The 18,030-nt window shown below is 41.0% G+C and overlaps 1 protein-coding gene across 1 annotated transcript in view; it reads left to right on the top strand.

The window, feature by feature from the left end:
- Positions 1–393: 393 nt before the first annotated feature.
- Positions 394–18,030, top strand: part of UBE2K (ubiquitin conjugating enzyme E2 K) — a 48,808-nt gene continuing 31,171 nt past the window's right edge. The window contains exon 1 of the mRNA XM_069791445.1: positions 394–1,004. Coding sequence (XP_069647546.1) covers positions 699–1,004 — 306 coding nt within the window. The 5' untranslated portion in view covers positions 394–698. The remainder of the gene's footprint in view (positions 1,005–18,030) is intronic.

Here is an 18,030-nt window from a genome sequence, read left to right as displayed (position 1 = left end):
AGGGAAGGACGAGGGCGGGAAGAGGGCAAGTAGCTGGGCCAGGAGAGAGATGTGTAAGGAACTGCAGTTTTCTCCAGCGAGTATAAGGCGGGGGAAAAACCCCAAACAGATGGGAACTGCTGTATGGGCAGGTCGAGCAGATCCTCAAGGCATGTGAACCCCCGCCTCCCCGGTTATTTTTGCTCGGGGACTCCACCAGAAGACGTGTCGGCTGCTCCTTGCGCCAGCTGTTTCCTCGGGGACACCTCGGACTTCCCCCCTGCTACCTCGGACCGACCCCCGGCCCAGCCCTCCCGAGGGCACTCCTCCAACCCCCTTCCCCGGCCCGCTGCCTCAGGGCTCCCCCCTGCTGCGCGCTGCGGGCACAAGGCCGGGCCGGGCCGGGCAGGGGAGGCCGGGAGGGCCGCGCCGCCGGCGGCGGGAGCCGTGACAACACAACCGCCTTAACGCTGCCCCGGGGCCCGCCAGCGGCGCGGGGCGGCGGCAGGGCTCTGCCCGCAGACTTTTCTCCTCACGCTCTCGCCCGGCGCCGCCGGGAACCCGCCCGGCCCATGACACGGCGAGCGGCGGCAGGCAGGTGTCTGCCGGGGCGGGCGGCGAGCGGGACGAAATCGCCGCGCCTCCTCAGAAGGCGGCGGCGGCATCCTTCCCTCGGGGGCAGCGGCGAGGAGGAGACCCATAGCGGAGGCCGATAGCGCATGCCGCCGCCCCCGCCGCCGGCCGGCACTCGACCCCCACCGTCGGGGAGCCCCGATGCCCGCTCCGCTCCGCGCACACGGCGGCCCCTCCTGAGCGGCGGCGGCGGCGGCAGCAGAACCGGCTGCCCTAGCGCGCATGCTCGGCGCGGGCGCCATTTTGGTGGGGCCGGGAGTTATCCAGCGAGAGCGGCGGCGGAGCTCGCTGGGCCCGGCGGCAGCGGCGAGTGGGTGCTCGCTGCAGAGATGGCTAACATCGCGGTGCAGAGGATCAAGCGGGAGTTCAAGGAGGTGCTGAAGAGCGAGGAGGTTAGAGCCTCTCCCCCCCCCCTCCCCCTGCGTGCCGCCGCCACCCTTCCCCGTGTGTGTGGTGTGTGTGTGTGAGAGTGTGGGCAGCAGGGGAAGGTGCGGGCGCCCCGCCGGCCTGCGCGGGGACCCCGCTTCCCCCTCGGCCCCACCTCCCCACGCTGGGGGTGGGCCCGTCCCACGGCCTCGGGGAGGGGAATGGCGATTCCCGGGGAGACGGGACCCGCCAGCCGCCGGGAGGGGGGGGGAGGAGGGGGGCCGCGGAGCCCCTCCCCCAGCGGGCAGCGGGAGCCGCCGGCCGTACGAGGAGGGGAGCGGGGCCGGCGGGCCGGGCCCAGGAAGTGCAGTGGCGGCGGCGGGGGGGCGCGGCCCGAGGAGGCCGGGCAGGCAGGCCCCCGGCGGGGGTCCCCGCCGCCCGCGGCGGGCGGCCGGTGCCCGGGAGCGCGCTGCCAGGCCGGAGGGTGTGGGGCGGGGCGGGGCCTGCCCGGCGCGGGGCGCCCGCGCCCTCCCGCGGCCCGCGCCCTCCCGCGGCCCGCCGCACGCGCCCGAGTGCCGCCGCCCGCGCGCGGCCGGGCCCACGCGCCTCCGCCGGGGAGAGGGTTCTCCGGGCGGGCCGCGGGGCGATGAGGCGAATCGGTGAGGCTGAGGTGTGGGGGATGTGATCTCGCACGTCCCCTTTAAGTCATCCCTCTGGTCAGCCAGTGCCTGAGGCCGAGAGTGTGGTTTTATTTATTATTTTTTTCAAAGGATTGCAGGTAAACCCCTGTTTATTTAGGTTACTTCAATACAGAACTTCCTTTATCCCACGGCAGGCTTACTCCCCTTCAGGTGGGTGCTTTTAAAGCCTCACTCATTTCAGTCGCGGTACCTCGTTTTCTGAACCGTACGTTCTGAGGTACGTGGTGGTCAGTAAGAGAAGCTGGCTGCTTTCAGGGGGACATTAAAGAAGTTCTGATCAGTTTGGGGGAAGGTACAGCAGCGTTTGCAGGGTTGCATCAGTACAGCCTTTGCTGTGTCTGTATCCGACTTGGTGGACGTCAGCCAGATAGGTTTTAATGGTTGTGTCGTCATTGTCGTCCTGCTTGGGATGATGTTGCAGGTTAGATGCTTGTGAGATGTTAATGTGAATATGTAACTCTTAAAGCTGTCTTTTTAGAAATCTGGACATATTCACAGAGGAAAAATAGAGAGGATAATTTTTGATACATACTAATGACTGAGGGGAAATATGTTTGAGGTAGCAGTAGTTGATGTGCTTTTAAATTAAGTGTGTGCTAACAGCATTGTTGCTATGCAGCTTGAACTAGCCCCTAGAAAAATGTAAGGGCCTTGTTTTACAGCTGCTTTCAGAGCCCAGGCTGATTTTGCCAAGCTATTGCACAGCAAATACAGAATTGCATGTAAACTAAGAGAAATTTCTAGGTGGATACCATTATACCAAAACTAGAAAATCTAGACCTTGTACCCCATATAACCAGCTGATATTGTGGGAACAAAGAAGTCTTTATTTGAAAGTGCTGTCTAAAGGCTTCAAGACCCTTTCCCTTTGCTTTATGTAGAAAAAAAGAAACGTTAACTTACATAGGTTTTGGGGGAGATCCATGCTAAATTTTCTTGCTGTAAAGGTTGGATCTAGTGAGCACACTTTTCACTATTCCTGTTTGTTTAGTTTATACATTGAAGGGCTCGGTACAGAATGTTGGAAATAAATAACATTATTAAATAGCCTTTAAGCTGCCTAAAGCTTCCCAGAAATCAGATCACAATTCTTATGAAACTAAAATTATGGTGTTTTAAAGTCACAATACAGAAGAGTTTGATATTTCTTTTTCCTGCCATTAGCAACTACATATGAGTGTTATACATATGAGTTTTATACATATTGCTGTATGTATAAAACTGCTCTTTACAGAATATACTATCTCCCCTGTCTTGAATGCAAAACTTCATCATTACTCAATGGTTGTCTAAGTTGCAAGCAAAGTTTTTTGTGAATGTTTGTACGTTCAAAGGCAGTCAAACTACGGTGTTAGTACTACTGAGCATGAAAACGTGGAGTGAGATGGTGAATGGAGCTATAACTAAATACTACAAATCACAGAGAAAAAAAATGTGGTTTTTTTCTCTGTGATTTGTGTACTAAAATGATTATTAAACTTTGTTTCTTTAAAAAAACCAAACCTTTTTCATGAATAGTGATGCTAAATTTGTAATTTAGAAGTTTTAAGTCCCTCTCTGAAGGCAAAGTGGTTCACGTTATCTGCACTTAAATTATTCTTGATTTGATGCTTTGATCTACACCTGAACATGAAGAGCATCCCCTCTGCTTCCTTGCAGACGTAGTATGAGCACAAATGCCTGGGGGAGGGGGCAGGCACACTTGGAAAAAGTACATAGGAAGTTTGTTCTCTGTCTTCTACTACTCACCTTTGGGCTGAAATAGAGTGGTGGAACCAGAAATATTTTTAAAAGGGAGCAGCTGGATGGTAGTTAATTCCTTCTGCATTTGAAGTATGTATTGGAAGCACCAAATTTCACTTCTAAATATCTGTGAAGAAAGAGTTCTGAAAAGGGTGTTTATCCTTGCTATGGATAAGGATCTATGGATCCTTGGACAAGGATGCTATGGATCCTTGCTATGCATATGACTAAATATACTTTTCATATTACTTAGTGCGTTCTGTTTCCTTGACTTAAATGACATTTCTGGAAAATCACTAAAACGTGAATTTTAGACTATCTTGTGGTCTGGTTTACAGATAAGAGATGAAGGATTTTTAATTTATTTTTTTTTAAGTCAAGTCTGGGGCTTCTTGTGTATTTTGAAAAAGCATTTAAAAGTCTTTTAACACTTCAGCAACAGAAGCGTTTTTGCTCTGCTTGCTTTATTATTTCTAGTTTTAGTAAAAGCTCTACACATTAACTTAAGAAATGGGATATTGTGTATTTAACAGAGATCTTTGTAACTTTGTATCTCTTTAATATTTGAATGAAATAGATGAATCTAACAACAATTTCTTTGTCAGGAGTGCTCTCCAAAGTATGATTTAAATAAAACTTTTTACCTTTGTGTGTGGAAAAAGCTTTAAAAGTACATGAGGTACTGCATCTTTAACAAAGATGAAGCTGTTAAGTTAGTCTGGGGAGTAAATTGACTGGTTAAATATATGTTAAGGGTACTGTACTATGCTTGTATTAAAATTCTAAAATGAGTAAGCAGTACACTAAATCAGATCATACTCTGAATCCTAGTCTAGGCAAGGCATCAGTTGCTCAACTTTATCTCTTTTCTTGTTCTGCCATTTCATTAATCTGTTATCCTGTTGGTTTTACGGGATGAAATTCTAAGGCCGCAAAATGTATTTTGAACAAAAGTATGAGGCTGCAGCATGATGGAGAAACCAATAAAGAGGTGGAGGGAGAATAGTATCCCACTTTTGATAAGTGGGAGGAGGCTTTGGTGAAGGTTAGCTGGTATTACTTCAGAATAGAGTTACTGGAATGCTGCAGTGGGTGACCAAATCCTTACTGCTCTCTGTTTATAAGCAGCTGTCTTATGAGAGGAAGAATCTGTCTGGCATTTAACAATGAATAGAAACATGTTGAAAAATCTTGTGGTCACTTAAAGAGTGATGCTGAGAAGCGGTTGTAGTTCATCAGGTATATTAAACAATGTGTGACTTACTTTCATATTTTAGTAGAGCACTGGTGTTATGCTTTAAAGAAATTATGTTATGAGAGCATTGAAGGATTCAATGTTTAATTGGCCATCCAGTTTCTTTTATCATGTAGAAATGTAAGGTGTTTTCAGGCTATCTGTAAGTCAGAGGCTAATAGATGCCTTATAGTGAAACCACTACTCTGGTACTGAAGGTAACACACTGGGGAAACATAGCTTCCTCCTAGCAAAAAGAGAGTTGCTGATATCTCTACCACAAAATGTTCTTGTCTTACGATTATCAAGAGGCAGGGGTTTATCTGCATGGGAGGTAAACCCTGATAGAGCTGAGAATAAATTAAACTGAACTGCAGTTATGGAATATGAATATCTGCATGAGCAGATATCTGAAGTAGCAGTTAAAATTTGTAACTTGCTTGAATCCAAAATAGCATACAAGCAGAGACAGTAGGTTAATGGCAAAATTTGAAGTACTTAATTTCCAAGAAGGAAGTGGGTATTTGTTTTGGAGTCTGCCATGTGTTTTTGTGATTTACAGGAGAAAGGAAGAAGGGAAAAGTAATGGTACCCTGCCATATCATGTCCCTTCTTAGGCTTTTAGAGTTTTAGTGAGTAGCTCTGCTGTTTGCTTTTATCGTTGCCTGTAGTGGTCTTGTGATTTGTGTCAATTCATAGTAACATGCTAAGCGGCATCTCTGAAATTTTCTTGCTATTTGGAAAAACCGTAAGCATTTAATCTTCAGGCTTAGAAAAACTTCATTACTTTGGTTTGTTTATATTTGGGCAGTCTTGGGTGCTAGAAGTTGAATTCACTAAGATAGAAACTTTTAGTAGTAATTGTGCTTTAGTGTAATTAGAAGGGCTTGTTGGAAATTGTGGATGCTTGTTTTTCTTCCCATTTATCATGTAGAACCAATGCAGATAGATAAGAATGAGATGTCTTCTATTATGGCTCCTGAATCAGCAACAGATTTTTTTAAAACAGTGTCATTTTCTGCTAATACATATGCTTAACTCTTGATTCATAAGAATAGTCTCACTGAAGTCAGTAGAGGTTTAGTGAGTGCAGTGTGAATAAAGCTAGAGCTTGCCTAGTTAATTAAAAGGCGTAAAGTTAAAAAAGGCACTATGTTAAAAAAGGCATAAAGATGAGAACTTCTAAACTGACTCTCGTGGTTTAACCCCAGCCAGCAACTAAGCACCATGCAGCCACTTGCTCTTTCCTCCCCGCTTCCCACTGGGATGGGGGAGAGAATCAAAAGAAGTAAAACTTGTGGGTTGAGGATAAGAACAGTTTAATAACTAAAGTAAAATAAAATATAATAATAATAGTAATGAAAAGGAATATAACAAAAAAAAAAAAGAGAGAGAAATAAAACCCAAGAAAAGACAAGTGATGCACAGTGCAACTGCTCACCACCCATGGACCTATGCCCGAGCAGTGATCAGCCCCTCCTGGCTGACTCCCCCCAGTTTATATACTGAACATGACATGATGTTCTATGGTATGGAATATCCCTTTGGCTAGTTCAGGTCAGCTGTGGTCCCTCCCAGCTTCTTGTAGACCTGCTTGCTGACAGAGCATGGGAAACTGAAAAATCCTTAACTTAGGATAAGCACTACTTAGCAACAGCTAAAACATCAGTGTGTTATCAACATTATTCTCACACTGAATCCAAAACACACTGTACCAGCTACTAAGAAGAAAATTAACTCTATTCCAGCTGAAACCAGGACATTGACATTATATTGATACCAATCTCTGTTCAGCCTCTTGGAAGGTTTGCACATGATAAAAAAGTGGTGGTGGGGGGGGGTGTCAGTGCATTGGAGCGCAGGGCTGCTATGCAAAGGGATCTTAGTAGGCTGGAGAAATGAATGGGCTGACAGGACTCTTTTGAAGTTCAACAGAGGTAGGTAGCAAGTCCTGCATCTTGAAGGAAATAATGCCATGCATCAGTACATACAGACTGGAGACTGACTGGAAACAAAGCAGGCTAGCAGAAAAAGACCTGCATTACCTAGCAGAGAGCAAGCTGAACATGATTCAGCAGTGCTCTTGTGGCAAAGAAGTCCAACCACATACTGGGTTGCACTAGCAAGAATGTAGTCAGTGGTTTGTGAGAAGTGATTCTTCACTTCTGTGCTTATGAGAGCGTATTTGGTGTACTGTGTCCAGTTTTGGGCTTTCCAGTGTATGACACTGATATACTGGAGTGAGCCAAGCTGAACACCATCAAGGTGGTTAAGGGGCTGGAGTACATGATGTGTGAGGAGAGGGTTAGAGAACTGTTCAAAGGGACATCTTCCTGTCGTCCACAAACACCTAACGTGAGGCTCTGAAGAAGAGCCAGACTTGTTTCAGAAGTGCCTGGAGATAGGATGAGAGGCAACAGACACAAGCTGGAACATGGGAAATTCTGAGTAGACACTGGGAAAAAAAATTATCATGATGGTTGTCAGACATTTAAACAGATTGACCAGCGAGACTGTGGCATCTCTAACCTTGGAGATATTAAAAACTCCAAGTTCTTGAGCAACCTGCTCTCATTGGACCTGCTTTGAACAGGAGGTAGGACTAGAGGCCACCCAGGTGTCTCTTCCTACATGATTCTATGTTTCTAGTATAATTTTGTTTTTTCGTTACTGTGTTTTTTCTGTTTGTGAAAGAAAACATACAGACAGAGGCTCCAACTCTGTTGCCACACCTGGTAAAACTTTCCCCTGTAAACAAATTGAAGAATTTTAAAGTAAACTTTTTAGTTCAGAAGTGTCTACTGTTGTAAGACAATAATGAATCCTCTTCCTCTTTAAATCAGAGGCTGGGTTTTTCTGGTAGATGCAAAGCTGTCAGGGTATTTAGGTTGAACAAGTTCTGTGTTGGAACCCTGAAGATAGAACAGATAGGAGATCCATAATGCTTCTTTAAGCTGCATTTCTTCGAAATGTGAAGATTATCTTAACTTTAAAATAGTTGTTTGTGAGATCCTTTGTACATTGCCAAAAAGAACATTGTCTACTGTGTATTTCAAGCCATGCCTATGATTTTAGGCAAGACAAGGTTTAGACCCATTTCCTAATTATTATATAAAAGGATACTGAAATGCCATTACTATGCATCTGGTTTCCTTAATTCTGTCTATGGTGTGTTTGGTTATATCTTCCAGTTTGTACTGGAAAATAATGCAGAATGGATCTGTAGATCTCTGCCTTCAAACGAGTTTGTCTGTAAGTTGCTTTTTTGGTAACTAAAGAATAGTTGGCTCAAACCAAAATGCATTTACTAGGAAGTTTTAAGAAAACTGCTTATTATTCTCACTTCTAAGGTGATCTCTTTGAATTATTAGTTTACTTGTAGTTTTATGTCTGTTTATCTGAACCATGTGGCTGTTTTTCAAGTTCTATGAATATAATACCATTGCACTTTTAAGATCAGTATTGTGCAGATACTAATAAGCACTAGTATTATAAATCTTACTTAAATCTGTGACTCGAAATAATTAACATATAATGTTAGTGATCATTTGACTAGACCTATGAGGTGGCCAAGTATCGGTAGTGGGAATATTTGTACAGAAAAGGCAAAATCTGTTGCTCATTCCTGTATTCAGTTAGTGGCATTTTTTCATGTTAATATGTATCCAGTTTAGTCCAGATCTCTAGTGAATGGTCTACATATCAGTTGGCAGAATCCTAAAGATTTTGGGAGTAAGTGGAAAACAGAAAAAAACCTTCGTCTCCATTGGAGTCAGGCTCATTTGGTTGTCTCTGGTAATCTCTTAAAAACCTGAGGAAAGAAAGCAGTCACTAGTTACAGGACTGGGTTAGTCAGTTTAGGATTAGGGGTTAGGCTGCACCTACCAGATGGTACCCTCTGACCACAACTCTTTGTGCACCTAAGGGGGATACTAGGAATTAGCCAATCCTTTAACCTTCCCAGTTTCCCATTCATTCTTCTATGCTTGTTTCCAGGAGTTTGACTTTAGTAGGAAAGAAGTGTACAAGTCCCAAGGTTAGTTCACTTTATGAAATTTAAATAAAGTTGATGTTTTATCATAGTAAATTTGTGTAACTATAAACTGCAAGAAAGTGCTGGTTAACAGTCCAATCCTGAGTTGTCTAATGGTCTTTCAGTTGCATTAAACTTGTTAAACTAGTGCAAGTACTTAGTGTAGTTCTTTAATTTTTTTGCCTGTTAAATAGTTTCTAGCTTGTTTCATAATCCTAGTAAGGATTGTTGTTGTTACTATACTTCATCACTTTTACACTAATAATTGCTGCTGGCATTAAATTGAGAAAATGCTTTTGGTTAAACCTAATCATTAATATGCAGACTACTTTTTGTCTCTGACAAACTAGGTAAAAATATGCTGCAATTTAGATAAGGAAAATAACCAATTTAGTTCTTTTATGGCAAAGAGTGTGAATTTTGAGAAGTAGTATTCCATAAGGCACTCTAGGGATGTAGTCCACTTTTGCACTCCTGACTTACCTAGCACTTTCCCTTCAGATTATATCAGTGTTAATACTTGTAATATTTGAACTGAGAGCACTTGAATATGCTTGCCATGAGTATTTCATAAAATAGTATCTGCATAATAAATAAAGTATCTCTGTGAGCAGCAAAAATAAACTTGTTTGAGGACCAGATCTGTGTCTGTTATTCTAGTATGTTGTAACAGAATTGTACTAAGGCCATGGATTGCTCCTCTCTAGTCTTCAAAGTGTCTGCACAGGAGAGCAATGTTATGAATATCCCTGACTACAGAAGAAGCTTCATTCAGCGTTTATGCTTTATTGGACACCATAAAACTCAGTTGTATGGTATAACTCCAATTTGGCTATGCTTGATGTCTAAGAGAGCTGAGCTAATACTGTGTATCATTCTTCTGTTGGAATGCTAATAGGGGCTATCCTGTCTACCTTTGTGTGTTGTCACAAGACATGTAGGAAATGAATTTGTGTTCATTATTTCATCATTTCTATTCATTATTAGCCAGTAAGATAAACAGTTGATTGGGAAAGGTAAGACTAATGATTATTTCAGTCTAGTTTAGAATATGAAGGTTTAAGGTGACATGCCTTCAGATTCTAAATGTTTGTACAGTGTTTTATGAGGAGGGGGCAGAAACAAACCCACAAATGCATTAGTACATGTTTTACTTAAATAGGTAGTTTAGTTCAAGCAAAACATATATCACTTTTTATTTTTAGCTGAAAGTGAGCTGTGAGAAAGTCTTAAGTTTTTTGCCATGTTAGGATGTGTTTAAGTACAGGAGGCTATTATGAAATAAGGTAGCATATACAAATGGAAATCATGGTAGCTGTTTTGTATTTGCTTCCTTTCTGCAAACTCTTAGAACCTTCACGGTGTTTAGGTAAGCCCTTCCACTTTGGAATAAGGGTGTCCGTATGGGAAGCTAGTACAGAAAAACTGTTCAGAGCTATTTCTTCAAGTTTTCAATCTCTGGGACTGTGAGTGAATTAGCATAATTGATTTAAAATGAGCTGAATCCTGTTGATTCCTTCATAAATAGAATTACTAGCAACCAAGTAGGGTAGATGTACAGAATTGACTGCAGAATCTGCATCAAATGGTTTTTGTGTTTATAGAATGATTAATTTAAAGTATGGTTCAAACTGATTATTAAAGCATACTTTATCTGCATGGTTTTTCAGTTGTTTTGAGTCAAAGACAGAACTGTGCATAAAAAGATAAGGAAAATGCATCTTGCATTCCTGCAAAATTGCTTGTCCATTTAGGCTTTCGTGAACAGGGTTATCTGAAACAGGAGTCCCTTACACTGTGCCCGTTCTGATGTTGAGTATCTCAGTGGCACTCAAATTAGGTTCAGGCAGCTCCTGCCCATGTTTAATGCTCCTAGGTACTGTAAATATCTTGCGTAGTTAGACATAGCCTATGACTGTGTGGGGATACTTACACCAGCACGGGAGTGTAAGTATGCTGTTATGTACGCAGCTTTCGTGGCATAGCTTTACCAGTTTAACCACACTCTCCCTTAGTGAGACAAGCAATGATTGTATAACTGCACTTAGGGCTTATGCCAGCATAGCTGTGTCAGTTACACCTCTGTGTGTCCGTGACTGACGCAACGATTTTGTCAGAAATAGTTTAGACAGACACTAGAGCTGAAGTTTCAGAATTCTTTTAAGTTGTCCTAAGGTAGTGCCAAGAAGCAGTGTCACGTTCCTCCTGCAGCCTGGTCTCCTCTTCCAGTGTCACATTCCTCCTGCAGTCTGGTCTCCTCTTCCCACTTTGTGCTCCTTCTCTTACTTGCAATGTTTGTGGTGAATCAAGTGAGGGAGTTGGGTTAAAATGAAAGAACCTTCTTACTAAGATAGTTTTAATTCATATGTTTGCTGTGCAGTTGTATGAACACTTGCACAAAATCCTGCCCCCTCCTTTACATTAGTTCTACCAGGACCAGGAGGAAAGTAGAACCTTGGCAGCTGTTAGACTGGCTTAAGTTGCCATGGAAGTACAGTCTTATGTTTTTTGGTAGAGTGATGTTTTAACAGTGGAACATTAGCAAGAATAAGTAGTTAGATACCTTAAATAAAAAAAGTTTTACTAAAACTTGGTGATGCTCCAGGTCTAACTCTTGCAAAATGAAGATGTTTTTAATATTTGAGATGCTTTGTGTTCTGACAGGAAAAAAAAATCCCTCTCGGTATCATTCTCATATGTAAACACATGTAATAATACAGAATTTTAAGGTTGGCATGGGTTTACTCCCTTGTTAAGACATTTTATTAAAGAATCTTATCAAGATGCATTTAATATGTATAACTGTGATAAATATGGAAATTCTAGTCTGAGTCCATTACCATTACTATAGAATTCACACAGTATGAATATTTGTAGCTCCTTAGATATATTAAAATACAAGTTACATAGTAGTAACATAGTATATTGATCAGTAAATGAAAAAATTAGTATGCAAAAATAATCTCACGTTTTTACTAAAACAAGCATAACTCTAGAAAATACATCTGAAGACAGTGAGATGAAATAGAATGTGAAATGTGGAGAACTTCAAGACTGAAATTGATAATAGGGTCAAAGAACGTGGGAGCATTTTAAGAAAATGCATTTCTCTGTATTGACCTTTTCTTATCTAGGGAAACTGCTCTTTATTGTGCCTCAGACAGACTTGTTTTCTCTCTTCTCCTTGCCCTGCCCCAAACATCTGATTGTTTCACAGTTGCTCTGTGCAGTGAAGGTCAGCAAGAGCTCTCTCTGAGAATGCAAATGTGATCTGCTGATCTCAACTGATAGTGCAATGTGTATACTTCATAGCCGTGACTGTGGTAATTATGTGACATTTCTGCTTTTCTTCTTAATAATAAGCTCAGGCTCTGGAGACGCACTTGATTCTGGGTCTTAAGCTGGAGTGAGTCTGAAGGAATACTTCCAAAATATTGAACTATTATTTGCTCTTGCTTTGGTAGCTCCTTGTGACTTGGGGGGGGGGGGGCAGGGGGGGAATCAACAATTTTAGACCTCAATATTTTTGAATTTGCCATTTTGCTGCAGGACAGTACTTTGCTTCCTAGTAGAGTGATATATCCTGCCTTTTTGCTGTTTTCCCATTTCTTGCAAAAGAGTGAGCTAAGTGGATGCAATGTACTTATCCTGAGCTACTCTGAGGTAACAACGCATTAAGAAGGTAGAGTGTTGGTTTCAAAACAAGTAAGGCCAGGGAGGTGAGAGGAGAGGCTGGTAGCTGACTTCTTAGACAACAGCCTTAGAGGTGAGCTTTTGTTAGGATCCTCTCCTTCTGGCACACCAGTGAAGGGGAGAGAGCTGAATCGTTTGGACTAAGTTGAGAGAGTTAATGGTCATGTAGCAAAAGATTATAAGAAAACAACGTGGCAATTGTGGCAAAACAAGATTACTTTAAATACTTACCCACATATTTGCATGGGATTGGTAAATAGGATAAGAATGAACTTGGTTTTGTTTTTTAAGTTATTAAGTCATTGTTTAATGGAGTAAACTGCTACTGAAAGGTTGGAGTTTTCTGCTCAATGCTTATGTTGACTCAGTACTCATGGCCTTTTGCAAAAGTAGCATATGGATTTCATTATGATAGTTGATCAGATGATCGTTTTCTATAACTCTCTTGAGATATGTTCATGCCAGGTTTTGGTATATAGTAGGACTGTTGTGGTAGAATATAAAATGGGGGGGAGGGTAAGAAGAGTTTTATGAGACACTAGTAACTTTGTAGTACCATAGATTAATTTTGCTAGCATGGCTTCAGACTAGGGTGAAGTATTTCTTACTTAATTTGGCTTATTAAATATCGATCCTTATAGCGTCAGGATAAAATGTTTGTATGTTCAAAAGTACCTACTTTACATTTGTAAATCGTAGCTGTATTAAAGAAGTAACTAAATTTTTATTAATTTTAGGTAGGTTAAAAAGTATTTACTGCCAATTTACCTCATAGAGTAATCAAAAAATAGTTTAAAAATTCTCTTTGAAAGATAAATGAAAAAAGTAATTTTTCTTGTTGGTGTGATTTGGAAATAATTAGTGATAGAAAACATTTTATTTTAAATGCACGCCCTTTCTCACAAGCTACTGGACTTTGTCCTAGGTTGAGAAAATTCTGGAGAAATTTTTCAAATTTATTCCTTAATCTTTGCTGAAATCTTGGCAGGTACATTCTTTAACATTTTTGTCACTTATTAAAACTTTTCCTTAATGTGTAAGTTGCTAGTCCTAAACCACTGAATGGTTACAGAGTTTTAATACTTAGCTGCTTTTATTGCAGCTAGACTTGTTTATCTATACACATCATTTATCATTTATATGTGTGTCTTTTCAGGTTAGGGTTTTTCCTGTTGTTTTTTATATACGTATGTTTCTAGAGTTTCCTATGAGTTATTTTCTGTAAAACCAAAATAAATTAACAGAAAATAGTAGTAGTTTATCTGGTACAGAGTATTTTCCCCTTAAGATGGAGGAAAGTCATGTTACAGGATGTATAAAATCACAGACTGCAGATAGTGAATTGCTGTATGGAATAGCAGGATTTTGTGGTGTGGTTTTTGGGGGTTTTTTGGGGGGAGGAAAGGGTCCGCGCTCCCCCACCCCCCAGTTACTCAGAAATAACATTGAGTTTTGAATTCCAGATCTAATTCTGTTTAAAGTAGGGTGTTTTTCAGTTCTTGTGTGTGTGGTGTTGTATTTTGTTTTTATAAATCCTTATTTACCATCTCAGCATTTATATCCAAAGATACTTGATACGAATTTTGCACGTGGCATCTGAATACGTAGGGTGAAACAGATACACTTGGAACATACAAGTAATAAATCATTTTGACACTACTTTATTCTTTTTAAGAAAGTAATGTGCTGAATTGAAGCTATTGATATTGCTAATAAACAGAATTTCTTCTCCTTTTTTGTTCTGACCACAACAGTTTAAAACATAGTATGTATACTAATGGATGCATAGTGGAGATTTTGGCCTGTTACATTTCTTTAGAGTAATTTTATTATGCAGGGATCAAAGGTCTAATGTTAAGATAATGTCATGGGGGGGAGTAAGTAGAGCTAGTTGATTCTAGAATAACCTCACTCAAAATTTCTTTTTTGTATGCCATCAGCTGGTATTAAGTTTTGTAGCCACGGCTGACATGGAAGCGTGAGGGGTTCTGGGGGGTTTTGGGTTTGGTTTTTTTTTTTCCTTCCACTCAAGAGAGTTCAACATAGATGTCTGTCATCGTTTAACCCCAGCCGGCAACTAAGCACCATGCAGCTGCTCACTCGCTGTCCCCCTGCCCCAGTGGGGTGGGGGAGAGAATCGGAAAAAAGTAAAACTTGTGGGTTGAGATAAAGACAGTTTAATAGAACAGAATGGATTAAATGACAGTAATAATAATAATAATAAAAGAATATACAAAACAAGCGATGCACAATGCAGTTGCTCACCACTCGCTGACCGATGCCCAGTTAGTTCCCAAGCAGTGATCTGCCCCTCCTGGCCAACTCCCTCCAGTTTCTATACTGGGCATGATGTCACATGGTACAGAATATCCCTTTTGTCCAGTTTGGGTCAGCTGCCCTGGCTGTGTCCTCTCCCAACTTCTTGTGCTCTTCCAGCCTTCTTGCTGCCTGGGCGTGAGAAGCTGAAAAATCCTTGACTTAGTCTGAACACTACTGAGCAACAACTGAAAACATCAGTGTGTTATCAACATTCTCCTCATACTGAATCCAAGATATAACACTATACCAGCTACTAGAAAGAAAATTAACTCTATCCCAGCTGAAGCCAGGACAACGTCAAAAACTGCTGGCCATGTAGTAATAACAAAAGAAAAATATTTAAGAACATCTTATTCCTGCATTTTTGGTTAAACCTACCAGTAGCTATCCATACATTAACAGCTCTGATAATAGGCATTTTTACGCTGATTACTTGATTTTTTGATAGCCTACTTATCAAAATAGCTGTAGAATTTGGAGTTCTTTTAGGAAGCATAAAAAATTCCAATGCACTTTTAATTCCTACTTCCAAAAAAAAAAAAAAAGTAATTTCATCTGCTGTCAGTCTTCAGGAAATAGACTTATCTCAAGATTGAACTTGGAATATGGTGGTTTGGGTTTTTTTTGTAAATGTAGTAAATAGTATTTTGTACGTGGGAAAGAAATGTTTAGAAGAACAGTGCAATTTTTATCATCTTGTCTTAATGTGCTCCTGTGATGTTGATATGTTATAGTTTTGTCTTGGCTCTCTTTTTGCCTCTTATCTTCTGTGAAGGAAAACTTGATTATTTTTTTTTTTTTTAATTTTTTTTTTTTTAAGAGTGGAGGTACTGGACTAGTGAAGAGGATAATAGGCCATGAATAACACATAAATAAAAGAGTTTTTTAAAGGCAGATTGGAGAAGAAAGAAGGAGATGGCATGGAAGGATCAGGAGAAAGGGTCCATTAACTGCAGAAAGAAGGCAGGCCCCTTTAATGAGGGACTCCAAGTTAAGGCCTGTAGACTATGATGAATAAAAAGAACAGAAGAGCTTGTTGTCTGCTGAGAGTAATATTACAGGGTCCAGAGCTGCTCTCTAAAAGGATTTTAGTGGAAGTGGAGATGATGTGTGTGATAAAGCCTTCACAGTGGCAGAACTTACTCTTCAAAGGTTATGCTGGAGTGGATTGTGTGTTCTATACAAGGAAGATATTCAGATATAAAAGTAGACAGTGTAGTTCTGGATTTTTATTTTTTTTTTAAAGAGGAGGCAGGCAAAGACAAATCAAAATATTATCAATCAGTAGCTACTGTGATAAATGTGATTGAGTGTCCAGTCTTCTGGAGATGCTCACAGAATGACTCTTCATGAAGGATTGATTCCTTTGGGTTTCTTTTTAGAGATAAGGCTTTTGTAACGGATGAAAGTGCCTTATATGCATCTTCCCCAACTTTTCTGCCTCATGCTTAGTTTAATCTCAGTGCTTGGTTTTAATCTCCACAAGGCAGAAGAAAATTGGATAAGCATGACCATAGCAATGCATAAAGAGTCTCACCAGTTGTGATCGTCTAAAAGACGACAAATCTTTTGACTAGAGCCCTAGTGTGAAGTAGGGGATGAATTTAAGAAGAAAAAAAGGCTATGCATAATCCAACTAGAATATGAAGGAAAAAAGATGAGAGAATGGCATCATGCATTGTGTAATATGTTGCATTAACATTCCTTTATCTTTTTTTTTTTTTTTTTTTTCAGTCTTGATCAAAATAATTTTCAGGTATGGTGATGGGAAGTTCTGCTGGTGTAGTGTTGAACTTTTAGATTCCTAGAAAAGGATTTTGGTGTTGGTGGAGTGTTTTCATGTTGGTGAGAAATGCTGGTAGGAATTGTATTGTTACAGAATTTAACTTCTTTGAGATTATGGAAATAAATGTTGCTAGTGATGTCATGACTCATATTTCAGGAATTGCTAGCCCAGTGGTTTAGTCACCAAATTGTTACTGAATCGACAGGAGGTGATCCTATTTTAGACTTGGTATGGAAACGTAATGAGGTCTTTGTAGAAGAACTGCTTCTGGAAAATCAACTTGAGTTGTGAGATCACAAGTTGATTCATAAATTCTGTACTAAGATCATTGGTGTCAGAGGCATGCTTTTGGAGAACTCTGGTAACATTTTAGAGACGGCTCAGTTGATCATGGTGGAGGCCAGGGATTTATTCTGTTAGAGCTGCTACTATTAAGTAATTTTATGCTATGTGATCCTCATTAAGGGGAAATATTGTAGGAAAACACTCCAGATTTAATTGGATGAATAATCAGTACAGTTAAATATTAGTTATTGCTCCAGGGATGAAGGAAGAAGCAAGAATTGGCAAGGTCAAGCTGAGTTGCACCTTGAAAAAGTCTTATCAGAATAGTGTGAAAAAGGTTCTTCAGCTATGTAAATAAAAAAATGCATTTGTTTTATGGAGGGCATGGTAGAATTTAAGCATGAACTTGAAATTAAGTTAATCCTTACGCTGAAACAGTGTAATACAGCCTGCCATTTTTCCTCGAGGTTCTGTACAAAGGAAATAAGGGTATGGAGCTGTAGTAATAAAAGCAGTCACCTCAAATGGGGGAACAAGGATCACTGACTCTTGAAAGAAACTGAGTTTAGCAATAGGGTGTGTGTTTGTTTTGCCAAATTTATGGAGTCAGGAAGGATTTGTTGTGAAAAACAGCTAGTGTGGTACTAATTGAAATTGAATATGAAGGTGAATATCCAGGCTGCCAAACAGTTTGCAGCACGCTGAAGAAAAACAAAATGCTAAGTAGAAAATTAAGCAAGCTGCAGCATGGGTTAACCATAGATTGTATCATTGAAATTCGTCCCTTTTGCTGTTGCTTCAGTCCTCAAGGTGGAAAGTTGTGGGTTTACTTGCAAAGAACAAGAACTCCTGCAGCCAACTTGGAGTTTACCAGGTGAAGCTGACAGCTTACTAGTTGACAGAGCGAGAGCAGGAGAACCTGAACGACTGCAGTACCTGAGCAGGTAGTTTTGGTGACTCGTTAACTGTATTGGTTATTTAAACTAATGTGCTGCTTTGTGATCTAAGAGGTAACACACAGGGGCAGTACCTCTGAGAAGGCACAGTGCAGTCACTAAGAGGACAAAAACTTCCATAGGAAGCCTTGCTGGGACTCTGTTGTGCCTTACCGCCACAGAAGGCGACAAATTAGATCTTAGGTTATGCTGGTTGTGATGTATTTTCAGTGAGTGCAACAGAGTGTTTGTGGCACTGATCCTGAGACTTCCATCTAAATTAGTTTACGAGGGCTAGTTAGGTGATCGTGGGATGTAGAGTG

This window comes from Haliaeetus albicilla, chromosome 1 (assembly GCF_947461875.1).
Source record: "Haliaeetus albicilla chromosome 1, bHalAlb1.1, whole genome shotgun sequence".
Taxonomy (NCBI): domain Eukaryota; kingdom Metazoa; phylum Chordata; class Aves; order Accipitriformes; family Accipitridae; genus Haliaeetus; species Haliaeetus albicilla.
The sequence above is the reverse complement of the archived record's forward strand: the minus strand, read 5'-3'. Positions and strand labels throughout refer to the sequence as shown.